This window comes from Pteropus medius, unplaced genomic scaffold (genome assembly GCF_902729225.1).
Source record: "Pteropus medius unplaced genomic scaffold, Ma_sr-lr_union100, whole genome shotgun sequence".
NCBI classification, from domain to species: domain Eukaryota; kingdom Metazoa; phylum Chordata; class Mammalia; order Chiroptera; family Pteropodidae; genus Pteropus; species Pteropus medius.
Genome location: NW_024349798.1, coordinates 4,053,466 through 4,081,363, shown reverse-complemented (window position 1 = coordinate 4,081,363; position 27,898 = coordinate 4,053,466). Strand labels below are relative to the sequence as shown.

General features: G+C 35.7%; 1 protein-coding gene across 1 annotated transcript; it reads left to right on the top strand.

Annotated features, from left to right (window-relative positions):
• On the top strand, positions 1–27,898 carry MEIOB (meiosis specific with OB-fold). The gene is made up of 14 exons (XM_039884925.1): positions 1–63; positions 4,172–4,248; positions 5,856–5,913; positions 7,936–8,067; positions 13,362–13,434; positions 15,605–15,800; positions 18,008–18,108; positions 19,033–19,085; positions 19,170–19,265; positions 21,394–21,495; positions 22,072–22,225; positions 23,948–24,131; positions 24,863–24,949; positions 27,667–27,898. The coding sequence occupies exons 2-14, from the start codon at positions 4,180–4,182 to the stop codon at positions 27,775–27,777; spliced, it is 1,416 nt and encodes a 471-aa protein (XP_039740859.1). The 5' UTR covers positions 1–63; positions 4,172–4,179; the 3' UTR covers positions 27,778–27,898.

The window sequence follows — 27,898 nt, the reverse complement described above, 5'->3', positions numbered from 1 at the left end:
CGCTAACGGTCGCGCGGCGGTCTTTCGGCTGTGGTGGTTTCTCCGCTGCTCTATGGGCTGAAGGTGCTGTGGAGAAGCTGCAGTCGCGGGGCCGGGCCTTTGCGTGGCAGGCCGCGGTTAGGCTCGGGGCGCGCTCGCGGGAGTGGCGGGCGCGGACGGCTGAGGCGAAGGCCCGGCCCTGTGGCCGCGGCGGGTTGGGGGCGGTAGGCAACAGGCTCTCATTGGCTCCTGAGGGCGGGGCTCCGGGCTGTGTCGTCCGCGGACTGGGCGGCCTCCCAGCTGCTGCGGGTTGGGTGAGGTGGTCTCGAAGGCGAGGCCTGGTTCAGTCTTCGGCGGACCCACTGCTCACCCGTGGCCTCGCGCCGTCGGAAGCCGGCGGATTGGGGTGTGTGGGACACGGCGGCTGTGAAGCGGACGGACTGACGAACGGAAGTCTCCCACAGTCGAAGTTCTCCCACAGTCGGAATCCGAGGGGACAGCGTTCCATCAAATACGCGTGTCCTGTGGAAGGAACCGTGTGGAACGCGTCTGTGAATGTGCGCCGACAGACGCGTCTGTGTCGTCACCGTAAATTAGGCGCACACATTCCACACCCAGATACTATTATCGCTTACGTTAGGGTTGACTTTTAGGGTTAGACAGTCTGTGGGTCCGACAAATGCGTCAGGACAAGTGTCCACGGTGACAGGGCCCCACAAAGGAGTTTCACTACCCTAGACACCCCTCCTTCCATTACCCATCCTTCCCTCACTCCACCCCTAGGAATCCCGAATCTTGTTAGGGCTCCACAGTTTGGCCTTTTCCAGGAAGACAGAGTTGGAATCATAAAAATACGTTCTCTAATGAACGGAGAGAGTCAGTCGTATGTCACCCACGGTTTTAAGGGACCGCCGCTTTAGAGCCCTGTCTTAGAATTGCTGAGTGTGGACTTGTCATCTGTAAGGTGCAAACATCTGAGGAGGGCATGAAATGATAAACTTTAGAAAATGGTATTTGAATGCAGGTCATGCAGTTTTCTCTTCCTTTTAAAGCAGTATTTAGTTAGAAAATTTGAAACTACCTTGAAAGGTTACTAGCAAGTGTCCTGTCTCCATGATGGGGAGTTCTTCAGCACGATGGCCAGCCGGCCAATTTTCTAATGGACACCCCAGGGTGTTTTGGAAGTCAGCTAGAATTTCATAATGCAAGACTTGCGGAGTTCCCATTGACACAGCAGGAGTAAAAATGACCTTTTTGAATTGGATTAATAGAGATAGTTAAACAAGATAGTTTCCTCCATGAGAGAAATGATCAATTTTACCAAAGTTTGTCACAACGTCTGTGGTTTGTGATGAGAGGATCGAGAGTGTTCCATGTACAAAAATGACTGTATAAAGAAGACCTTTGTAGTAATCTAAACCCTTACCAGTCTATAGAATAAGACAGTTACAGGAACATCACCACTGCACTCCTTGGAAGCTCCACTTGTCTAGAATAGCAAGATACAAACTTAACTTGTTCTCATAATTTAAATAGTTGATATAAATGTAAAATGAGCTGTTAACTAAAATTCTACCTGAAAATCTAATTGTAGAAATATTATTCTCAAATTGCAAATCAAATTGATTTCAGGACTCTTCTTAACAAATAACTGGCAGGTACTATGCATGAGGCACTGAACTAGGCACTGTAGGATGCAATAGGGGACAAGATAAGGCATAGTTTTGTTATCATGGAGAAAGACAGTACACAAGCAACAATTATGAATTAGGAATGCTAAGAGGGGAAATAGAGGCTGGGGGATTGATTCTTGAGGAAAGGCTTCTCTTAGAGACCCAAAGAATGCTGAGGAGCCTATCTTGAGAATCTGAGGGTGGGATTGGGGAGGGTGCCAAGGCCACAGGTCCCATTTGAGGAAAGGAGAGCAGCTAGTATGACTGGAGAGTGGTTATCCAGGGGGGAGATGTAATATGAAATGAAGTGATATGAAATGAAGAGACAGGCAGAGGCCATATTAGCTGGAAGTTGCAAGACTATAGCAAAGAGTTTTAATTTGTTGTGTGATTGGAAGATTTTAAAGCAAGGAAGAGATGATCTAAATTTTAAAAGAATTCTCTCATGTGGAGAAGAGATGGAGGAGGCAAAAGTGGAAGCAGAGACTGGAAGCAGGACAGGGAGATGGGAAGTGATCAGATTCAACAAATAGGAAGAATTGACAGGATTTGGTGAAGGTTGCTTTGGACCTGGGCAGTCAGGAGATGTGTCAGTGAAGACAAGTAGATGGTAATATAATTTTCTGATGGCAAGAGTCTGAGGTAGCTCTGGGGCACTAGTACCTGGCACACAGGCCTCCATGAACAATTGTTGCGCTGACAGGAATTGAAAGTACACATGGAAGACACATATACACCCCTTCCTGGCCCTGGGAAAAAAAGTCAGCAAAGTATGTGGCAATTGCCCCCTCCATCCCTCTGCTTCCCCCTGGGTGGGGACCAGCCCCAGCTCTACCCTATCCTGATTCAGGGCCTCATACATATCAGACACTCAACCTACATGTGTTAAATGAATAAACTAAGTGTAAACCAGGTAGGTGATCGCAATACTTTAGGTGAAGAATGACTGAGTCTTGGGCCGAGAAGGTGGCATTGGAGATGGAGAAAAGAAGACATTTAAAATATATTTGGAAAGTAGAAGGGACGGTAGTTGCTGATGAATGATGTAATCTCTGTATAACATAGTCTTTATTTCATGTTAACTTTTTTTTTTTTAGTATCATGTTAACTTTATATTTCTCAAAATGTCCAGGTAGGGAAGCAAGTTGTCATTTCTTTGTAGACAGACACTAAAATATATCACCATATATTTTGAATAATAGTAGAAATTGAAGAAACTTCAAAGAGTTCATGGGATATCACATAAGTTAGTGACCAAACCACTAAGAGACATTAAGAGGTAAAAATTTGAAGAACTCATTTAGTATGTAAGTAGGTAGTGTTTTTATACATAATCCAGCTACTGAATAGTTCATCCTCTCCAACCTCAAGTGTCTGGCACTTTGGACTCTCAGTAAATGCTTGTTGAATGAATGGATGAATGAATGAATCTGTCAAGGTTTGGCAAGTATTTCAGAGACTGAAATTGCATAGTGATCCAGATCAGGCCAAAGAACGAGTGGGAAACTAACTGCTTAATTCCCAGTACATTTTTTCTGGCACCAGAGGGCCTCTAATGCAGAAATCATTGCATTGGATAAGAATGAAAAATAGTGTTCTAATCTGTTGAGAGTCTGTGAACTTTTAGTGACTTTATGTACATTTCAAATTCTCATAACCTTTTAGGGTAGATATATCCACATTTTATGGATGAGGAAATTAAAACTCAATAATGTCAAAACACTTGATTACAAACTAGTGATGCTGGAATTAAAAATCATATTTAACTAACTTCACAGGCTTCCTGAAACCTGTTATAGGCATGTCCTGAAAGCGAAGCCTGTAGGTGAGATGTTTACAGTTAAAAGGCCGTGTATTATCAAATAAAATCAAGTAAATCTGCTAGTTTGGTGTAGCTGACAACTGTTAACTACACTAAAATATTTTATAGTGGTAATACTGAAGGACAAGACACCATTTCATTCACTTGATATTTATTGAGTGCTTTTTCTGTACAAGGTAGTGTTGAAATACACACATAAAAATATCTTAGACACCACCTCTGCCTTCATGGAGCTTACCATCCAGAGGTGAGGTTAAAGTCACCACCTATCCCCACACAGTGTTAACCAAATGCATGACTTGAAGCATTTACAATAGAGTTTTGCTGTTATTTTTAAAAGTAGGCTTTATGCTAATAAGTATTTAAATCCATAAATGTTCCATTGAGTCATCTTTCATCTGAAACTCTAAATTTGTAGAGTGCTCAATAATTGTTAAAATTTTCCGTTTTGGGAAAATGGAGTTAAAAAGTGATACCTAACAGTATTCAAAACTATAAAAGGACATTTTGAAACATGTTTTATACAGGTCGACTCTGTATTAACTTACATTTTACTGTTGTAATAAAACATTTTACCAAAAATTGAATAAAATATCCAGTGCTTTCCTAAAAAAATTCTTTTTTTAATCTTGGAATTTTCCATGGTTTATTTCAGTTATTTAATTTATGCATCTAAATTATATCTTCTAAAATTCAGATAAAAGTATGGCAAACTTCTTTGCATCGAAGACCTTCACTACACTTTCAGATCTGCATCCAAATATGGCTAATCTGGTAAGTTTCAATAATATAGTGGTTTGGTTGTTCTATAATGAAATTTTATGTGGTAATATGTCAACATTGTTGATTCTTTTGACACATGCTTGAATAATTGACAAATATACAGGTACTCATTGCATTAGTAAAATTGTTAGATATTAAGTACCCCTAAACTTCTTTATATTTATGCCAGCTAAATGAATAGTAGTCTCACTTTAGTTTGTAGAGTAGGAGATTGCAGATATGACTAGAAGTTGTTCAAAATGATCCAAAATTTATTTATATTATTTTAATTAAATATTTAATAACCACTCAAATTTAGCATTGTAAAATTAATACATTTTTGTTCAGCAATATCTATTCTCAAATTATCCAAGTCATAGACTTAAATACTTGTCATTATGATGCTTTTATGATATAAAGGTACACAACATATATTTCTGAAATGATTATATGAAAATTCATTTTGGAGGAAAGGATTATGGGAGAATGCAATAATTTTAAATATACTAAAACTTATTTATTTAAAAGAAATGTAAGTGGAATCATCCCCAAGGTGAAGAACTTTTGTAAAGCAGTTGTCACACTCTCTTACCTTCCCTGCTCCTGAGCAGTCTGCTGTTTACATTTGGCATTTGCAAATAAGATTTTTAAAAATGGGATAAATTTATATGTAATTAATAATTTGCAAATAAAAGTTTATTACTGTTAAAATAATTATTGCTATTGTAGTTTTTTCTTGAAAGGTGAACTGTTATAATTGCCTCTTGAATTAGAAAGTTTTACTCAATATTTCCATTAGTTGTGTTTTTCCAACAAAGTTTTGTGAGATCAGCATGCATATGGAATTTAATAAATAATAGCAGTGCGTCTACATGTAATAAGACTAGCTAATAGCTCAGCTAGGATATGGTAGTCTTAAAAACGTGAATGTATTTTAAACGTAACAAATTGTTACAAGGTTAAAATCAGTTGCTAGAATTAATAATATAAATTAGGTTTATCCTTTCAGAAAAAGGTAATTATTTCTTAAAGCACTTTTAAAATATTTAATCTTTCTTTGGTAGTCACTAAAGAGAACATTAAAAATTTTAAGGAGATGTTAATAAGTTTAAGATTTGAGATCTAGGACTTTAGAGCTTAGATTTATTAGCAGCAATAAGTTTTGTTGCAGTCTAATTTATATTACTGTCCAGCATGTTTGGATTAAGAAGTTAAGCAATTTTATGTGGATTGTTAGAAAACCCTACATAAAAGAAAGCTTTGAAGACCATAGCAAATTAAATTGCATTATACATGTGCTTTAAATGAATTCAGTAAGGATCTATAGCATAGAGCAGTTAATGTGCTCCACCTAGTGACTGAAAATAAAATAAAAACACACTAAGTCTTAAATGATTTTATTTGTAATAGCAGTTAACTGTCTTGTTACTTTGTACTATTCCTTGTAGAATTGAACATTTATGAAGTTCTTTTAGATATTTGTCTGGATAAATACATATAAATGGTTCTGAGTCTAGAATGTACATTAGAGCCAGTAAAATATAACAAGCACATGAAATTAAATTTACCATCTACATCTGTGTTTAATAGTCATCTTCAATAACCTTTTTGTTTTTCAGAAAATAATCGGTATAGTTATTGGAAAAACAGATGTCAAAGGCTTTCCAGACAGAAAAAGCTGAGTTCTGTTTAACTCTTTGCTTCATTTTTTATCAATTGTTGCTTATGACTACAACAAAGTATATTTAAGTGATTAAATTTCTCATGGCCATGTTCTCTATTGTATGGTAAAAGTACTCAATTTAAGGTTGTATGTGTAAGAACATTAAAATATTTTTTATTGATTTTATTTGGTATTTCTCAAACAATTTTAAAGACTTGTGTATACAATGCCGAAATAGCTTGTTAAATTAGTCTGCTCACTAATGTGTATTGGTGTATATTTATTGAGTATTTCCACTGTGTAAAGACCAGTATGAAGGTAGCAGAGGGCAACTGTAGTCTCATATCATCTTCAGGTGTCATAGTGTTGAGGTTATGGACTTGGAACTAGATTGATTGAGCTCACTTAGTCACTGAGTGATCTGAAATCGATCTTATGCGCAGCTGTGAAATAAATAAATAAAACTGGTATGAGAATGAAGTGAGCTCATACCTGTAAGGGTATATGACCCATAATAAGATCTCTATGTTAACTATCACTTTCAGCCTGAGAGACATAGGTACACAGGCAAATCTCAAACAAGACAAAGTGATAAAGAGGGAAGTTTTCCAGCAGGGATATGTCATGGTAGAGTACTGTTGAGGGAGAGAAGTATGACAACAATATCTACATATTAACTCAAACAACCAGGCAATTCAGTGAAAAAATTCATTTTCATTTGTGAAAAATACAGTTAACTTTGGCTTTAATGGTTCTTATTGAGTTGGTTGAACTGTGCAAAAGTTTTAGGACTATGGAAACAATCCAAGACTAAAACTGGATTTTTAAAACCAACTCGCCTTCAAATTTTTGTAGTTACAATATAGCATGCCAAAACTAGCAACTCACTACTATGAGCTTTTAAAGTAGCAGTGGTGTTTATTAAATGTTACAGTGTAAATGCTTCTATATAGCTTGAGAGAATCAGAGCTCTAGTCAGCTAATAATTTTGGCAGAAAACATTTCGTTTGAATCACCTGAGTAATTGTGACTGTTATATGACTTATGTTATAGTGATAAGTACCTTTATTTTTATTTTATTTTATATAATATTCTGTTATTATTTTTGAAATAAATAGCAAAGATATTATCTCCTATCCATACTTGTTTGTGTCTTCACTTTATCATAATTAATTAGATCAGAAGTGCCATTTGACTAGTTTGAGAAAGTCTATATGTCTGTTTTCTAAGCTCTAAAAGGGATAACTTAAAACACATGAATTAGGAAAAAGTCAGTATTTAAATATTTGCCAAAATTAAATGATGAAATATAATTTTCACCATAAGACTGTGATGTAGGAGACCACTTCTGTAGTGTTTGATGACTTTTTATGATTAAGTAGACAGTATTTTTTTGGAGAAAATGTGCTTACTGACTTAAACAAATATGCAAATAAGAAAAATATAATTAATATATTTTCATTTAAAATTCAAACAGTATAGGTCATAGAGTTGAAGAGTAAAATTCTTCATTTAATCTCCAACTCTTCCCATCCCAGTCCCCGCCCCAGAGGTAAACACTAATTACAGTTCAGTAGATGTCTATAATTTGTATAAGTATGTAAGGGTGTATTACTTTTTTAATTAGCAAAAACAATAGAAATTCTATTTTGGAAAAAATGTACTTGCTGACCTCTAGTGGTGCCATTTAGTAGCACACATTTGTTTTTAATTTAGATCTGAATTTGACTTAGGTTAAATAAAACAGTAACAATAAGAAAGAAATGGAGAATTTAAGCTAATATATGGATGGTTCAAGCCTATGTGTCATTTCCTTGGAAATGCACAGATAACTGAGGAAAGGGAAAAGAGGAGTCAATAGTGAGATGATTATCTACTTTGGCAACTTTTGAATTCATAGGAGCATAACTTATTACAGAATTTATATCTGATATAATATTTTATACTATGTGTTTATTTTTATTATCTTAATAATATTGTTCAAAACTACAATTAAACATTTCACTTGAAAAATTAAAACATTGGTTTTCCCTCAGATATTGGATCAGAAAGGTACACTTTCAGTTTCACCATTCGTGATTCACCAACCCATTTTGTAAATGCAACATCCTGGGGCAACGAAGTTTACATCAGATCACTTTCTAATAGCTTTAAGGTTGGCATGTGTGGTAAGTTGGCATTTATTCTTAAACTGTTTCTATTATAGTATTTTTCCTGTGATATGTTTGTGGTAACTACACTGAGTGAGTCAAAATGAAATGCAGTAGTTCCCCTTATCCACAGCAGATAAGTTCCAAGGCCCACCAGTGGATGGATGCATGAAACTGCAGATCAAACCATATATGCATACACTGGTTTTTCCTATATACATGTAACCTATGATAAAGTTTTAATTTATAAATTAGGCTTAGTAAGAAATAATAATAACTAATAACAAGACATTTATAAACTGTAATAAATATACTGCAATAACAGGTGAATGTGGTCTCTCTCTCAAAATATCTGATAGCTGATCTAATAATCAGGACACCACTAAGTGACTAATAGTGGGGAAATATATATAGCCTGGGTATGCTAGATAAAGGAATGGATGATTCACATCCCAGGAGGGACAGGATAGGATGGCTCAAGATTTCATTGTGCTGCTCAGAACAGCACACAATTTCAAACTTATGAATTGTTTACCTTTGGAATTTTTCATTTATTATTTTCAGACTTTGGTTGACTTCAGGTAGCTGAGACCATGCAAATAAAAACCATGGACAAAGGGGGACTACTTTAAGACACAATTTATAATTCTCAAGGATCTTATCAGAAAAAAGTCATGCATTAAAAGCATAATACAAGGCATTCAGCATTATTCCTTCAAACATACAAGCGTGATAGTCACATTTTTACTAGATAGCTTTATGATCTTTGGTTTATTTCATATTTCAGTTTATATAAATCTCTATTGTTTCTGTAATTTAACATAAGGCTGCTAAATAGATTTTGAGAAAAGATAATACTTGAATTTTTGATGAGATTTGGTATAGAACTGATATGGAAGAAAGTTTCTGTCACATTAACAAGATCAAGCCTGATGATAATTGAATGCCTTGTGTAACTTTGGGCACTCAAAAGTAGAATGAAGAGAGTCCAAATTTTATGGGCCAGCAGTGCCTCTAATATTTGAGATGCTAGAGATGATATTTTTGGTAAACAGGCAGGGCTTGTGTTTACCAAGTTCTTTTTACTTTTTTTAATCTTTCCCTGGATGCATGTCTGTGTTAGGTTAACAGTTTGTCCAATAAGTGTTCTATTGTTGTATTTATTTTATTGTTAACTATCAGTGGATTATTCGTTCTGATATAAGCTTGTGCGGGGAGAAATTGTTCTTGTTACTCATATGAACAGTATTTCTTCTACTTAATAATAGAGTAGTCTAGTATTAGATTAGGGGTTAGTATTTATTATTTGGATTAAGACACTTGGGTTGTTGAACTTAAACACTTTCTTAATTGGTGGCTGCTTTTAGGCCAACTGTGGTATTATTTGTTCTTTCTAGTAAAGTTGTATCCTGTATCTGAAAGGCTGTACCTTTTTAGATTATAAGTTAAACCTACATTTGAATTGTTATATTTTTAGGTAAGGTTTAAAGTTGAACTACAATTCTTTTCTAGGCAACAAGCTATTACCAGGCTTGGTAGGCTTTTCACCTCTATCTATAAATCTTCTCACTATTTTGCCGTATAGACGAGTTTGCTCTGTAAAGCTGTTTCTTAGATAGATAGCTCATCTGATTTCAGGTTGCTTAGCTTAAGTTCTCTTTGCTAAGTTATTCTAGTTAAATTATTATGCAAAAGGTACAAGGGGTAAGCTCTGCTACTTATTACTTTTAATTTGTCTTTCATTATTACATTACGGTAGTTTCTCCGGGTAAAATTTCTATCTCCTATACTTTTAATTTTAAGTAAATTTGGATTTTGTTTTAATTATTCATAGAAGTTGGGTTTAATGTGGTTCAGGCTAATATTAGGTCAAAGCAGTCATTTGGCATAAAATGTCCTAGGTGTAAACTAGGTGCTTAACCTAAGCTACACTTTGATTTGTCCAAGTGCACTTTCCAGTCTGCTTACCTTGTTACAACTTATCTCCTCTTATATGTGTAAACATTTGTAAATAGGGTTTGGGTTATGTTCTGATATTTAAGGAGGGTGATGGGCGGTGTGTGCTTCATGGCCTAATTCAATTAAGCTCTCTATTCTTAATTTACTACTAAATCTTCCTTTGGTTTTAGGTTTCACAGGAACTTTTATTAATATGTTGGTGTTCTTGAACTAGAAAATTAGCCCATTCCTTTCCAACTCATAAGCTACACCTTGACCTAATATTTTTTATGTTGACTATTTATGCTTATTATATATAGTTCCTTTGTAGGGTTTGCTGAGGATGGTGGTATTTGGCTGTATTTGCAAGGGTTGGTAAGGTCTATCTGGGTTTATTAATTATAGAACAGACTCCTCTAGAGGAATATAAAGCACTACAAAGTCCTTTGGGTTTTAAGCTATTGCTAGTATACTTTGCAAATAATATTGTTACTTAAACTATACAAGTTTAGGGCTAAGCTATTTAATCCCAGTTTGTTTTAGCTATTATGTAGTCAGATATTTTAAAGTTACTTTTCTTGCTTATTTTTGTCTGAGCTGTGGCTTCTGACAGCCTAACTGATATTTAACTTTATTGTTTGGGGATTCTTTGACATGCTTTAAGCAGATGTCTGTTAATTTGGGTTAATTGTATGACTGCAGTGGCTGGCACAAAATTTACCAACCCTTATTTTGATTAGTATAACTTAGTCAAACTTTCGTTTATGGCTTAATTTTTATCACTGCTGTTTCTCGTTGGGACGTGGTTAAGTTAGGTGTTATGAGCTACATTTAAGTGTGCTTGATGCCTGTTCCTTTTAATCATTTGTGATTTAGAGCCGGGTCCCCAACCCCAGGGCCATAGACCAGTACTGGTCCATGGCCTGTTGGGAACTGAGCCACACAGCAGGAGGTGAGTGGTGGGCAAGCAAAGCTCCATCTGTGTTTGCAGCTGCTCCCCAGCACTAGCATCACTGCTTCAGCTCCACCTCGGATCATCAGGCATTAGATTCTCAGGACCACCAGTCTCTGGTGCCAAAAAGGTTGGGGACTGCTGATTTAGAGGGCATTCTCACTGGGGTGCAGATAACTTGCATGCGTAGTTTTACCAAGAATTAATAGAAAGGCTGGGACCAAACCTATGTGTTTATGGAGTAAGCATACTCATCTAGGTATTTCAGTATTTCTATTTATTAAGCTACATTAACTGGGCAAGGTGTGAGTGATGAGAGGGTTAGTCTTAATATTTATGGGTATGCAGTTGTTCCATGTTATAAGGAAATTGCACATCTAGCAGAGTAGCTGTCTAAGGAAAAATGATTCACTAAAGTTGCATGCTTGTTTCAGGGATGGGATGTTTTCTGTTAAATGGCTTTAGTCACTAGGCTTTTAATGCTGTTCCACTCTTGAGCTTGTTTAGTTATGTGTGGTGGACAGGAGGGTCTTATGTAATATTGTATAATTAGTATTGTTTTGGGAGTTTGGCAAGATAATAATAGTTATATACTGTATCAGATTTTTGAGGAGGATAGGAAAGGTTTGTTGAATTAGTTACTTGTGTCTACTTGCTGTGTATGTGTGACGTATGTGTGATATCCTGTGACCATTGACTGAATATCACCTTGTAGTCATTTATGTTGGTTAGTATTGATTTTGATGATGCGCAGTCTCATGCAAGTTTCCATTTATGTCCTGGACCATTCATTTCCTGTACCCTGTGATTCTGATGTGTGGCTCTGTTATTCAGTAAAGCTCAGCTCCAGGCTGGTTGGCTGTGTTAAAGCCTTTGACAGCCATAACTGGATCCAAGCATACCTCCAAATTAAAAAGATGCCAGAGGCACGACACCACAGTTATGTGTCGGCATGGGCTGATCACCCTTTCTTATTTAAGGGGAAAGAGAGCGCAATTTTAGGTGAGATGGCCCTGAATAAGAACTAGATGTTGTTTAAGACCTATTTTAGAAATCCCCCATGATTCATCTTAAGATTTTAAGAAACTTTACTTTTAGTCTAAAATACAAAATTTTTTGCATCTTCTCTCCACCCCAATATCCCTTTGATACAGTGTAGCATAACAAAAAAGAACAAGGACTTTGAAAACAAATCTTAGTTCCAATATTTATTCACATTGTGGCTTTGCGAAAATTTCTCAATCTTGTTGGGCCTCCATTACGAATTAATACCCTATATATTCTTGTGAATGTCAAATGAGATAATGTGCCTGGTATAAAGTATAGAATTTAGTCATTCAATAGATGACAGCTCTAGCCTCATATAAGCAACAAGAAAGCATATATAACCAGTTCTCTTTCATGGTAGAAAAAAGAAGGGAAAAAATAATGCAGATAATTAAACTACTACTCTCCAATACTGCAGTATCAAGCAGCCAGTTATTTAGCACCTAATCATGTATTGCCTTGTATTATTAATTTCCAGGTTTATATATAGTATCTCTCTAACTGAATAATAAGGTAATCAAACATATGGACTTGAAGGCAGAAAACTTTGCAGATATCATAGGGCCCAGTGCGGTTAGAAACATTCTTGGATAAATGCCAAAACATTAGGTAGACAAAGCTAAAAATATATTTTGGTATTAAAATACATGTTGATAGTGGTTGTGAGGATGAATAAGATAAGGGATTTTAAAAGCATAAATTTGATGATTATAAATCTAAATAAGATTTTAGTGTGGTAGAGTGAAAAGTACAGATTTTGAATCAGAACAATTCTAATTCTAGCTCTATTACTTTCTAAATATAAAACTTCAAGATAGTTATTTAACCTCTGTGAGCTTCAATTTCTTTATCTGTAAAACAGGAATAGTTGTGTGAGCAATTAGCAAAACAGAGCACAAAAAGTCTAATCATATGGTAGACCATAAGGAAATAGAAACCCAAAAATGTTAAGTCATAGCTTATTAATTGTGGAGCTCAAATCAGGACCTGGATTTTGCATTGTTCTTCCTATCCCACCAATATTGTTTTCCAAGGACAACTGTGAATTGGGTGAAGATCAGTAACTGTTTTATAGAAGGGCATGTTGTAATCAAATCAATTGTTAAGTGTAACTTATCAACAAAGTAATATTGATGTGGATCATATTTTGGGATTTAAATGCAAAGCATAAGAAATGGCATCTGGGATCAAGTTGATGGAGATGTTAACTGGGATTCCGTTTCTTATGGTGACACAAGAAAATGATTGAGAAAGATATATAACACCAACTCAGAAATTAGAAATAACATTGTAATGTTCATTATTATGTACACTTGTTTTTTGTTTATCCTGTTACTTTTTTTAATAGCATTATATTTTTCCCTCTGTTTGTTAGTGATAATTGAAAATCCCTTGATCCAAAGAAAGGAATTAGAAAGAGAAGAAAAATTCAGCCCTGCAACTCCTAGGTAAGTATCTCACACAAAGATCAGCAAGCTTTGTACTAGAGTGATCATTGCTAATGGGTTTTTGTGTATCAGGTTAGCAGAGAGCTTACGAAAGGTGTATATTTCAATTTGAAAATTAGGACTTTAATTCTTCATCACAATATTTATTTTTGATTATGAAATAATTTACTTTGATATAGGATCACATGAAAAATGGCTTTGTTTTTAGTACTTTGATTCTCATTCTCAGATTTACAAAAATTTGACTCTAGTCACATTAGAGTGAACAGTAAGAAGAAAAATCTTAAAGTGAATATATATATTCATATCAAGATGTAATTCTACTTACATGTCTTACTGTCATAAGATAATTCCAGTTCCCTGGAAGCAGAGTCTGAAGGAGGATTTTTGTGTGAGTGAGTTGTTGAAGGAGAGCTCTCAGGAGCAGTCTGTAAAGATAGGGCAGAGGGGAAGCTGAGCAAAGAGGCAGGTTCAGCTGGAGCCCAGTCTCAGCCTGACTCAGGAGGGAGCTCTGGAGCATGAGTGGCACATTAGAGTACCCCCTGAAGGGAGGGGGCTGGGCTTTTGTACATTGTGTTTACAAGTCATTGAATACAATCCACCTCCCACTCCTGGGTGGAAGAGGGATATAACTTCAAAGGCATTTCTGGCTGAGAGCAGTTCTGGAGAGAAGGGCGAAGCTGGTCAAGGGCTCTGGTAGGGCACAATGGGCTCTAGTACACATACACATGCACTCATCTTGACCCTTTCCCACTGATTTTTCTGACCTTATACCAGACTCTCAGATCTCATTTCTCTCTAGCCATACTGAACTCTTTTTCACTTTATGAACTTCCGGGGCTCATTCTACACTAACAGCTTTTGCACATTCATTTCCCTCTGCATAGAACAGTCTTCTCCCACCAGCTTTGAATATTTACTCCTTCTCCTCATTGAAGTGCCAACTTGAATGTCACCTCTTCAGACCTTCCCCATCTACTCTGTCTGTAGTAGCTCTTTCAGTCCATTACCAGGTCTTTGTTCTGTGCTATTATCATCAAAACCCTAATTACTATCTGAGACTATTTGATCAGTTATCTTGTTTGTCTCCTCTCACACATGGGAACCCCATGAGATCAAAGGTCTTCTCTCTTCTTCACCACTATCCCCCATACCTAGACTATGGTCTGGAACATAGTAGGCTCTCAGTAAATATTTATGGAAGGAATGAATGAATGAAGGGAGGGAGGGAGGGAAGAGCATTCTTGGCAGAGGGAACAAACATGGCCTTTTCCAGAATGGTTGATAGTAGGTTGAACCATATGAAATTGTTGATGTTTGACTATATTTTTTGTCTAAAAATTTCATAGCTAGTAGTCTGATATGGCTGATACAGGGCAAGGGCAGGGGAGCAGCAGGAGAAGCCTGAGAGAGAAGCAGAGATGCTTCATAGACAGTTTTGCTCATTGTACCAACTTCATTCTTCGGTGATGGTTAGTCCGGAAGGTCTTTGAACTGGGAAATATATTCATATATGTGGTTTAGGAAGACCACTTTGGCTACCTAAGGAGGATAGACTGTAGGTGGGGAGAGTGCAATAGTTTGGTGAAAAGTGATGAGGTAAACACCTAAAGCAGTATTGGGGGAGGAGAGAGAGGAAGGCCTGGATTAGAGCGCTGGAAAGAGGCTCCATGGAGTGGGCTAGGGAGTTGATTAACTACAGGGGGAAGAGCTCCTTGATTTAAGTTCAGTGTGTTAATATTGTGCATCTACTCCATACAGAGCACTGCAAGAGTAAGTGAAGCATAGTCCTTGATTTAAAGCCCATAGGCAGGGCGGTCAGTGTCATAAAGATACAGATAACAAGCCCCCCTTCCCCTCCCCTGCTGTGGTTTCATGTGCTTTTATACCCTATTTTCACAGAGAGAGAAACCGAAGTTCAGTGTCTTGGGCAAGGTCAGACAACTAGTATGCTTAGCACTTAGGCACAAATTGGTCCTCAAAACATTTTCTTAATGAAAATACATTTTAGACAAAAATTTTTTACATTTTTCAATGTTTCTAAGAGTAAAAGCTATAAATTTTCTTAATCTAAATTACAAACAAAAAATAATTTAGCTGTGAACCTAGAAATATTTTTCTATTACAAAATCATTTAATATTAACTTCTTGTGTGTGTTTTACAATTTAGTGCCTGTAAACTATTGCTCAGTGAGAACCACTCAACAGTGAAAGTTTGTTCCAGTTGTGAAGTGGACACCAAGTTACTTTCTTTGATACACTTACCTGTTAAAGAGTCTTGTGATTATTATTCACTGGGTGACATTGTTGCAAATGGACACAGCCTTAATGGGAGAATTATTAATGTGCTTGCAGCTGTGAGGTCGGTAAGTTAAAACCTCAACAAAGCCAAGTTCAATTTGGTGGGGGAGTTCTATCACTTAATTTGTATTTGGAAAGTAATAACCAGCTGGAGTAAATTTTCCTCTGTACCTTGATCTGTAGTTAGTTGAATTAAGAAAATGGTACCACTTCTCATTAAAGGGAAAGCAGTATTTTGTCTGTGAATGAGTAGCAAAATAAAATTGTATTTGAATGTTAAATACACTGCATACTCATAAATGATTTGCTAACTATATGAGAGCTTTTCATACTTTGGTTTAAACAAAGACGCAAATGGAAAAGCTAAACTTATTGACTTGAAGATTTCCGTGAAGTTCCTTAAAGGGCCGTAAGTTGTATAAATCAGGGAATCAATTCTCTGCATGTTCTTAGAGCTTTCCTGAGTCGGGGGAGGGAGTGTGAATGCCCACTGTACTGCAGTAGGGGCCTGGTGGTCTACTGCATGGCATCACATGGTGAAAAGCAGGGAAGAACAATATTCTGTGGGGCTCCGAGGGTGTTTTACCATCTATTCCATCAGCATCTCCCTCTTACTTGACTATTGCCCCAAGTTTTGAACTCCATTAGACTAAAGTTACTTGGCAGAAACTGAGAGGTGGACCTCAAAAGTAAAGTTTTACAAAATAAAGTACACAAAGAAAATTAAAGGGGCAAGACCAGTTCCTCAGTGTATGGAATGATGATAGTCAACACACACACACACACACACACACACACACACACACACACACACACACAGAAATTGACTTAGAGACTTGTAGTTAATGTTGTAAGTAATTACTAATTGCTTTTCTGTATTAAATAATTGACCGATAGAGAGTCAACTATACCTAATGACAGGCCCATGATGGCAGAGGCCATGTCTGCTTTGTTAATCACCCTAGCCTCAGCCTAGCACAAGTGCCTGCCATACAGTGAACACTCAATATAATTCAGGATGGAAAAATAAACACTCAATATGACAATCTTGAAAAATAGGAGAAATCACTTTCTGGGCAATTTAGATTCAATCTTACTTAAAGGCAGGATAGGATCTCTCAATTTCCCTGCAATCCTATATAATGTCATTATAATACAATTTAGAAAGAATTTTCTAAAACTCAGTCTGAATATAAGCAAAAATCTGCAACAGCTTTTTTTATGCCCCTACCTCCACCCCTATGAGTCTGTTATCTTCTTTCATAGGATTACATTATTTCTTTGTTTTCACTACCTTCCTTCTCCCATTTTCCTTCCATCCCTCTTACATTTCCTTTCTTCACATTTTTATTTAACCTGTTCTCTCTTCCTTTTTACCTCTGCTTAGGTCTCTTTACTTTAAAACTCCTTTTCATACAGTTTTCTTGTGTGCTAATGATATGGCAAGCCTCTCGCATAGTCTGGCTGTTCTTTTCTCCAACTTTCTTTCTAGATCTTACTCTTCTGCTAGCAGCTATGAGTCTTTCCTCATCTCCTTTCCGTGGACCTCAGCCCTGCCAATAGTGCAGTAGTGACAGTGGCTTAGGGGGTAGCCAGCTAATTGTCCATGCTGGGCCATTGCTATGAAGCTGTCTCTGCTGTTCCATCCGAGAACCCCTGGGGGGACAGAAGGGCCCCTGAGTTCACTTCCATCTCCACAATACTCTTACCCCATAGCATGGACTGAATCAGATGGTATGTCAAAGCACTTTCCCATACATCCCTCATTTGGTCCTCACCACTATATCCCTATGAAGGCACAATGGAGATATAGATAGCCATACCTGCACTAGCAAGATGAGGACACTGAAGCTCATAAAGACTGAGTTCATCCGGTCATATGGATTCCATGCCAGGTCCTGCGCTAAGTAATGGGGATACACAGATATTGAAAATATGCTTTCTGCCTTCAGCGAGTCCACGTAGATGCCACTGAGGGGCTTCTCATGGTGCATTTGTTCTGATATGTTTAAAAAATTCCATAGTCTTAACTTAAAACACATATATCTGTACCTCTCTTTAATTGAAGCATGTAACTTAACAACTTCAGCTTAATACACCTAGTTTAGAGATAGAATATGCTTTTAAGTCATCCCATATATTAGTGATTGTTGCTATTGTGATATTTCTAATTTGCATTTTAAAAGGTAAACATTTGAGTATTTTTATCAACAAATATTTAGGTACCTCTACAACTATAGGTGAAGAATAATGATTTCTTTTAATTTCTAAGGTTGGGGAACCAAAATACTTTACAACTTCAGACCGAAGAAATGGCCAGAGGTGTGAAGTTAAACTCTTTGATGAGATGGAGTCTTCTTTCGTAATGATATGGTAATCTCCCATATCTGTTCCAAACTATAAAATCTCTGCTATTATCACCAAGATAGAACATTTTTATTTTTTCAAAAAGATGATGGATTTCACATCAGGAGAGGCATAATGATAGGAGAGAAATGATATTTAAAAAATAAACCTTGCTCTTGTATGTTGAGTTGTTACAGTCTGTGCTGTAAGATTACCTTAAAACAAGATCTTTAGGTGGCATGGGATTGCTTAGATGGACTCACTGTGACTGGTATATTATTGTACTCTGTTTTATAGCAAATGGTGACTTATTAGGTCCCATTGATAAGGAACATGCCAGACTTTCTGTGATTCCTTGGATAAGACCCTGGATCCAGGCCATAGAAAAATGATATAAAAGCAGGTACTGTCACAGGCAGGGTTCTGTGGAACTCCCTGTGTATTGGATGCAGGGCAGGGTTACATTCTGAAGCACTGCAGGGTACAACATGGCATCTTTTAGACTTCACATGCCTGAGTACCAAACAAAGCACTTAATTTGAAACAAGCCTTTAAGCTATTAAGTCTCCTGAGCAGTTTATCCATCGTGGGGGCCCTCTATTAATGGTGTGAAAGAATGACTTTAAAGTCTTTAGATTTGTAGTCAACTCAGTTCTAACTAGCCTAACATGACCTGAGTAGCGAGAAAAGAAATAATTGATGGAGCTGAAGTTGTTAGAGATAAATGGTATTGAAGGAATGATTGATCACACAATATATATTAAATGCTCTGTGAAATAGTATAGTCTTGCGAAATGCAGGAGAAGCTGACATTCTTAACTTGTGCCTTTGACCACATGGAGGATAGTTAATTCCAGCCTTCAGGCATTCTTTCTTTGGTAAATAATGTGGTCACTGCCAGTTTTGTCTAATGTATTCAATTTTTATCATTTCTTTTTAAAAACTATGCAGTTGGGATAATGAATCCATTCTACTTGCACAGAGCTGGATGCCACGAGAAACAGGTATTATACTTCAATGATTGTGTTCAATATTTGTCATTTTTATACTCCATGTAATAATTTTAAAATGGCTTTTTCCCTAAACAGTTATATTTGCCTCAGATGTAAGAATAAGTTTTGACAAATTTCGGAACTGCATGACAGCAACTGTAATCTCAAAAACCATCATTACAACTAATCCAGGTAAAAAGCTATCTGAAATTCTTTATCCCTTTGGGAATGACTGTATCACACATTCCTATATTAGTGTACTGTATTTAAGAATGAAAATGAAGCTTAGATTTCATTTGAATTAAAAGTGAAAGATTGTTTTATATGACTTTAAAATTTACAATGAGCTATATCTTTTCTGAAGAAATGTGAAAAGACAGACTTATTTTTGAGAGATCAATGCTGTTGATTGGGTAACCTAAACTATTGATTATTTAAAATAAATTCAGTTTATTAAATAACTTAGTGCTTAAATAACTTAATTACTTAAATAACTTAGTGCTAGAGCACTGAGAACATAGAGTAATTAAATGCCCAGAAGGCCCACTGGAGTAGTTATTAAAAGGAGTTATAGCTCATTCCAGCATGAAATCATGGGAGCAGGATCTGGAGAGATGGAGGATTGGTGACATTAAATATCCTCAGAGCGCTTTGTGGTGCAGAGAGGTCAGCCCAACACTGCAGAAGAGTACAGAATTCCCAGAAATGAAATCATCCTTCACAGGCTCAAGAAGATACAAGTATAGTAGTGTGTCATCTAGAACATAAGCTTTACTCTACTGGTCAATAACAAAGCATCCGTAGTGACCGAGAACTGTAAAGCAGTTTTATATCTTTGACCAAACCATTATCAGAATATTAAAAAGTATAATTACTAATGAATTTGGCCTGGGAAAATATTGAAAAGACAGTTAAGTTTGTCTGTGGGAAAGGTTATCAATCTTGACAGAAATAATTGTATCAAAAACTCAAGACTAAGTTAATGAGACAGATAGTCAATGGACTCAAAGGTGAAATGTTAAAGTGGTGTGAGCAATGCCAACATTATTAGAATAAAGGCCTTATTTTTCAAGGAGACAAATTTGATGGAGAGTACTTATAAGGGTGCATGAATTTCAAAGTGCTTGTTTAAATCAGCCTTATTTCTAATTTCTTATACCTGCCATGTAGAAATTAAGAACCCCTAATGGCTTAAGTTTTCATTCTAGCTAAGAAGTTCAGGCTTCCGTATGGCTATCGCTGCCCTGAGAATGTTCATCAGATAAGGAAGGCAGAATTTCTGACAGTCCCAGATGACCCTCTTGTCAGGCGGGATCTTTACAGCAGTGCCAACACCACATTCTTCCTACCAGTTTCTGTCCCAAGAAGCCCATTTGTTTGATTTCTGTGGTCCCAATCCATCATCTGCTCCCATCTTGTGTGCAGCAGTTCTCAGTGTTTCAAAAACATTCATTCATTCATCCATTTACAAATATTTATTGAATGCCTTTTGTTTACCAAGTACTGAGATAACTTAAATCCTTTCTGGAACAAGGCAGGACACAAGTGGGTGGATGGTCAGATGAGTAGAAAAACAGTCACTATTTGTATTAGATACTGGAAATATAAAGATAAAAAGGAAAAACCCCTGCTCACAAGGAATTGCAGTCTAAGTCTGAAAAAGAAGAATGATAAGACATGTAGTGTTTTTGGGAGCAGGGAGGAAGAAATAACTCTGCCTGAGGGAGTCAGGGTCCAAGCATCATCAGGATGATTGGTAGAATGTTGGAGTGGTTGAGCAAGGGCTAAAAGACAATCAGATGTCAGATATTGGGGTATCAGAGTCACATAAGAGCCCTTTACCAAAATCATATTCTTACCTTCTGGCTCCCCAGCTGACTATTATTACTGAGAGTACTCACATCTCAAGTTAAGGAGAAAGTCTTTCAAATACCTTTAAAAGAATTTTTTTTTCTGTTTAGAAAAGAAATACATATAAAATTCAGAAAATACATCAAAGGATAAAAAGGAAAACAAAGATCACCTATAATCTCATCGTTTTATAAGAGAGAATAATTTCTTTAATATACATTCTTCCAGATAATTTTTTACTTGAAAGGAAATTGTTTCACATAGTTTTGTAAGCTGTTCATTATATTTAAAGCATCTCGTGTACACATCTCCATGTTAATAGAATGGTACTTCACATTATTAATGGCTGCCTAATATTGTATTTGATCATCTTCGGTTTTTACCATTAAAAAAATTTTGGATTGTTCACAGTTATTTAAAAAGTAGTCAGTTTGTGCTTTTTTTTATTATTATGCATTTTCACTTTAAGATACACCTGAAGCTAATATCCTATTGAATTTTATAAGAGAAAATAAAGAAACAAATCTTGTGGATGATGAAATTGACAGTTACTTGAAAGAATCTATAAATTGTAAGTGACTTTTAAATATTATTTGAATTTTTAAAAGGCCAAAATTTGGGTCTGTAAAGTTTTGTTTTACTGAGTAAAAGATAACATGTTCTTATTCTGTAACTGCTATATTTCCTCCTTTAAAAGTAGTTTAAAAGTTTTGCCAGTCTGATGACAGCTAAAAAATTGAGTTGACTGTTTTTTTCTTATTGCTTTTTAAGATTTCTTTAGATATTCTGGATATGAGTACTTTGTCTCCTTATAGATTGCTAGCATCTCCTACTCTGTGGCTTGCCTTTTCACTCTTCTAATGGCATCTTCTGATGACAACAAATTCTTCATTTTAACGAGGACTAATTTCTTATTCTTTTATTTGTTTAGCTTATTTTTTTGCCTTTTTGTCTATTTCTATAACCATTTGTAATATAGCAAATATAATAATTTTTCTGTTACTTAACTAAAGCTTCTACATGTTATTTGAACTTAGTAACTTTTCTATTTGGTAATAATCCTTTGGAATTCTTAGAATATGTGTTGAGAGAGAGAGAGAGAGGGAGAAAAAGAGCGTGCTCTATAATAACTTTTTTTTTTTTTTAGTAAATACAATAGTTGATGTCTATACAGTTGAACAATTAAAGATAAAAGCTTTGAAGAATGAAGGAAAAGCTGATCCTTTCTATGGTATTCTTTATGCTTATATTTCTACACTGAACATTGATGATGAAACTATAAAAGTAGTTCGAAATAGATGGTAAGCAGCCAAGTTACTTTTAGCAAATTCATTCTTGTAAGAAATAAAAAAAAAATTGTTAATAAATTTTAAGCTTTATAAAGGTTTAAGCTATTCTTTGACATAACTGTTTATATATTTGAGAGAAATGTATAAATAACTTAGACTGAAGTTTCTATGGCAAACTATTTAGATTCAAAGAGTATAATTGCCTTTTGAGTAAAAATTTACTGTGTTTCTTCAGTCCTAAACTCTAAAGATATGACAGGGCCAGAAACTTTTAACTGGTATGACAAACTGTTGTTTTATAATGTGCTAGAAAATTATTTTGGTTGCCACATTCTATAGCAATGCTAGTGACAGCATTTTTTGAAAATTATTTTCAACTGCATGATGAATATGATTTCCAACTTCTCATAGGTCAAAATAATCTACTTGCATAGAAAAGTAAACCCTAGTAGGTTTAATAATCTTATCCAAAAGATTCTTGGTAAGAAACATCTGAAAAGTTGTTGTGAAGGTCTCCCTATGGGTTTTTGTAATTTAAATTATTATTGAGATAGTTTTAGGTTAACATGGAGTTTTAAGAAATAATAAAGAGAGAGCCCATGTTCACTTTGTGCAATTTCTCCAAATGGTAATATTTTGAAAAACTGTAGTATCACATCATAGCCTGGATATGGACTTTAATTCAATCCATTTATTTTATTCAAAATTTCCCAGATTGACATGCAGTCATTTGTGTGTGTGTGTGTGTAGTAAGTTTTATATAGTTTTTCACATGTATAGGTTTGTATGCCTACCACCACAGTCAAGATGTTGCCCATGGATTGTTAAACATTTTATGATTTTGTATTAAAGTTGAAAAAACTAATATGGAGGCTGCTGTATAAGGCAGGTGTTTATTGAAAAATATTTTTCAAAAATTTAAACAATTTTTACAGTCTCCTTCATTTTTTCCTACATCTTTAATATCAATATGTGAGAAAAAGCATCTAGAATTTACTTTAAAAATTATCTGTGGCTAGATAAGAAACCACTATCTTCAGATTGCTCTCTCTACTTGAGAAATTTGTATTAGTCTTCCTTTTCAAATTGGCTAAAGTAAGGCCTGCTTCAAAAATATGGAATAGCATGTAATTACCACTCAAAAAGAGGTAAATGTGTCATTAGCAGTACAAACAGCATTTAGGGTGTGAATTTGCCCAACCCTAGGGTTTTTCTGTAGGTGTACAGAAGACCTAGTACAGTACCATCAATTGAGCATTTGAGGAACCCAGGCTATCTAAGCAGAAGACACAGTTCCTGCCCTCAGAACTCCAAGTTAGGGAGATAAGATGGACATACCTGCAATAACAAGGAATAGGATATGATAGGATATGTAGTCAGTGCTGAAGTATAAGTTCTGCAGCTGTTCAGAGAAGGGAAGGAGTGAGGGCTGAGGTGCAGGAAAGGAAGGCCCCAACAAGGAAATGAGCCTGGGCAGGAACTTGAACATGAGAGAAGGTAGGACAGTGAGAGAACTAACTTATCCAAGTTTCAGATGAATCACAAATACTGAAAATGAGATTGGGAAGAATGCATGTTGTATTGTTTCTCGTAATTTTGTATGTCTGTCTTGTATCCTGCACAGTGCTGAGCATTCTGAAATTACTCCAGTTTAGACTTTTAAGTGATAATTCTGCTAGGGCTTAGAGTTATCACTTAGGGCCTTCACATTTTATCATTTTTTTTCCTTTACAGTTCAGGCTGTGGTTATATTATAAATGAAGCTTCCAGCACTTGTACAACTTGCAACAAAGATTCTTCAGGATTTAAATCTGTTTTTCTGAGCTTCGATATGCTAATTGATCTTACTGATCACACAGGTACCCTCCATTCCTGTAGTCTCACAGGAAGTGTTGCTGAGGAGACTTTGGGCTGCACGGTAAATAGCAAAAAAGGAAAAAGTGCCTAGAACTATTCCACTCCCCCCCCCAATATAGGTTATTTTGGTGAATATTTGATACAAATTAATTCATTAATAAAGAGGTCTAGGAAAAAGCAATCTTGATTTAAACATACATTGCTTTAATGAACATATAATTACATATTATATTTTAAAATCATAGCTAATATTAACTTAGAAATAATGATAGACTATATAAAATGTCTTGTTTATTCTCCACTGGGCTATAGTGGAGAATAAACAAGACATTTTATATAGTCAAGTAACAATGGATAAAACAACACATTGGAGGTGTTGATCAGTTATGAGGTAGCTCTTTCAGAAAGAGGGTTTGGCTGTATTTCACCTACCCAGCTGTATAAAGTCAGCCAGGAGTGTTATCCTCCATCTGCTGCTCTAGGACAGCAGAGGTACATAGAAATTGGCTTGGGTACTTGTTCTTTATTGTTAAAACAAGCTCCTGAAGTTTACCATTAAACCTCAGTTCCAAGTGGTTTCTAGTTCATCAAAGGTAGTTTTCTGTGCTAGGCCACCTTATTGGCTTCAGAAATTCCGTTTCGAGCCTTCCTCCTCTGTCAAGAGAATTGAGATGTAATTACTGTGAATAAAATCCCACTTCTAATGAGCAAATTGAAATCTCACATTGTTATCAATATGAGTTATCTATATATACTTTGGAATTACTTATTTGATTTTTTTTTTAAAACCAGGTAAAGGAATTTCTTGCAATGACGGATGAACAGAAAACAGCATTAAAGTGGAGATTTCTTTTGGAAAGAAGCAAAATTTATTTAAAAGTTAGTGTATTTTACAGAACTATGTTATTCTATATATTCAAACAAAAGAAAATCCTAGAGTATGATCTAATAAGTTAAGGAATTTGTTATTTTTAATAATGCTCAATTCCCAGCTATCCAGAAAGATTCACCACTGTAGAAACAATGGAAATAATCAGGTTTTTTCATATAGCATAAAAGAGTTACAAATGACACTAAAGAAATAAATCAACAAAGAAAATATCGAGTAATGTTAACTCCAAGACAAGGCACTGGGCTTTAGAGTCAAAGCTGGGTCTTCCCTACTACCACAACCCACATGGCAGTCTCTTCACTTCAGTGAGCAGGATACAATAGCATAGTTAAATGCTTAAGTGCTGGGGTGAGAAAGACTCAAGTTTGCATCCCATTCTACTATTCTTCAGCCTACGTGACCCTAAGGAGATTAACTAACTTCTCTAAGCCTCTAAAATTCTATGATCCTACAACTCTGATCAGAGCAGACTCCTGCAGCACTAGCAACAAATACTACAGTGTTGGAGGAACCTAGAATCTTAGTGTAGAGAAGGGAGTGAGACATACTCCCCTTGTTTTGCAAATGAGGAAAATGGGACCAAGAAATATTGCAACTTGCCCCAGGTCCCAAGTGAGAAAGGGCTACTGCTTACATTATTTTACTCCTCCTATCATTCTCAAATGTTTTCTCCTTTATAGTCTTAACAGTTTTCAAGCTCTTGTTTAAGTGAGTTATATCTGTTGGTATTTACTGTACTAGAACTTAACATTGAGAAAATTTAAAACATTCATGAGCATGCATTACATTTAGTAGTCAGAGGAGTGATGTCATCTCATGTCACGTAGCCTCAAGAAAAACTACAGTGCATTATGGTGAAAGAATGAGAGTGAAAAAGCAAATAGCATCTTATTATTATTAGGAAAATAGTTGTAATCTCATGGATACCCTAAAAGAGTCTTTGAGAACATTGCATCACTCTATCTCAGCCTCAGAAGCAGGTTTTCTTATTTTCCAGTGTCTTCCTTCCCTTATGGCCTCAAGCATATCTGAATAGGTTTCAGACATGGAGTCATCAATGGCCTCACCAATATTTCTAGGACCTTGGTTCTAGGCTTCTTTATTACTAGGCCTAAGAGGAGAAATTACTGCATCTCTCTTACCATTAGCACCTACATACTGTCCATTCCCAAATCAATATACTCAGATCCTAGATCAACTTTGTTTTCCCTCCAGACAGGTGGTGCCACTTGCTAATGAGTTTGATAAACATAAATTCATGGCAGCCTACTTACAGTTTTCCATATTTGATTCAAGTATAATAACAAATTGCTCTCAAGTAAAAGGACATTTACCTTTCCAAAGAATAAGTTAAAAAGATATTTAAATAAGATTTAACAAAAATCTTAAGCAGATATAAAATGATTGTATCACAAAATGTAATAAAGATCATGAGAATCAAATACAATTTCAATTGTTATAAACCAGAACATGTAATTTTAAAAATAAGGACTTACATTGTTCTGCTAATATGATAAAAACAAAGTATCCTATATAGATTGGACATTTTACATAGTCATCATATTTCAATTAAAAACACTGGCTACTTAAAATGGTTCAGTTGGAGGGACTGCAAAGTGAACCATTAAAATATTCATTTTAATGTTTTAAAACACATGGTGATGTTAGTACAAGTCCTTGTAAGTCTGATACTAGTATTAAAGAATGTTTCCCCAAAAGGGTAAAACCATGACTCTCATACAAAAATAAAATGAACACATGTCAAAGACTGAATTTAATTAATTCATTAATAAAGGAACCAGTAAGGTGTTTTTAAAAAATGGGGTCAAAGGAGAATTGGAAGAATGGACACCTAGGCAGACAATTAGGAATGCTGAAATGAGTTTGCTTATAGATGCAACACTGGGCTCTTCTATGGGGCAGAATCAACTGTATCTTAACCTAGACAGAATTCATTTGGATTTCTATGAACAACATCATCTGTATCTCTATCAGTTTTCTGCAACCTGCAGTTATGAAATAGCTCAGCCCTATGCAATGAAAAGTGCAGACCATTGTAAACTCAGACATCTTGGAGGGTGCTCTAACCAACACCAGACCATGGAGGAGCATTCCACTGAAAGATGCCCACTTATTTTTATTGCCCATTTCAAAGTCTTCTACAGTGTTTTCTGACATTAGTACAATATTTTCTATTAGTCTTTGAGATTAAGATGGCTAGCTAATATGTCCTTCCACTCTATATTAAATAAAATGTTGGTGAAAGTGCTTTGTTAATTGTAAAAAATAAGATATTGTTATTAATAAACTTCACGATCATATTCCTATAGTCTAACAGATTATGTTACTACTACTACAAGTTAATGTCTAGCACAACTGGTAGTTTGAACACACTATAAGCACTTTTCCCCTCCATGTTAGATTTGAAATCACAACTTTCTTACCAGAGGGAAATATCATGAAAAAATGACACAGATTTTTACAAAATCACTGTCAGAAGCCAGGTCTGTAATTTCTCTACCTGAAGCTCTGCCTGAGACTTGAACTCTTTCCATCTTACAACTTTAACTGAAGTTTATGTTAATATATGTCAGAAAAATTCATTGCAGTTTTCTATTGTATTCTCTGTTATGGCTATTGGTTTTCAACTTAACATCCACGGTGATTTTTAAAACTAATTCTCTCTCTTTTTTTCTCCCTACAGTTTTTTTTATCACACAGAGCAAGGGGTGGATTGAGAATTAGTGTTCTCTCATGTAAGCTTGCAGATCCTGTTGAGGCAAGTAGGAACTTGTCTGGACAAGGAAGTATTTAAACCAGATATAATTTTAAACTCTGGAAAAGAATATAAGTTTTTAAACTCTCCTTAAAGTGGAAAATGAGTTTTAAAATATGGATAAAATTGCATTTTGTTAGAATGTGGTAAAAATGTTTCT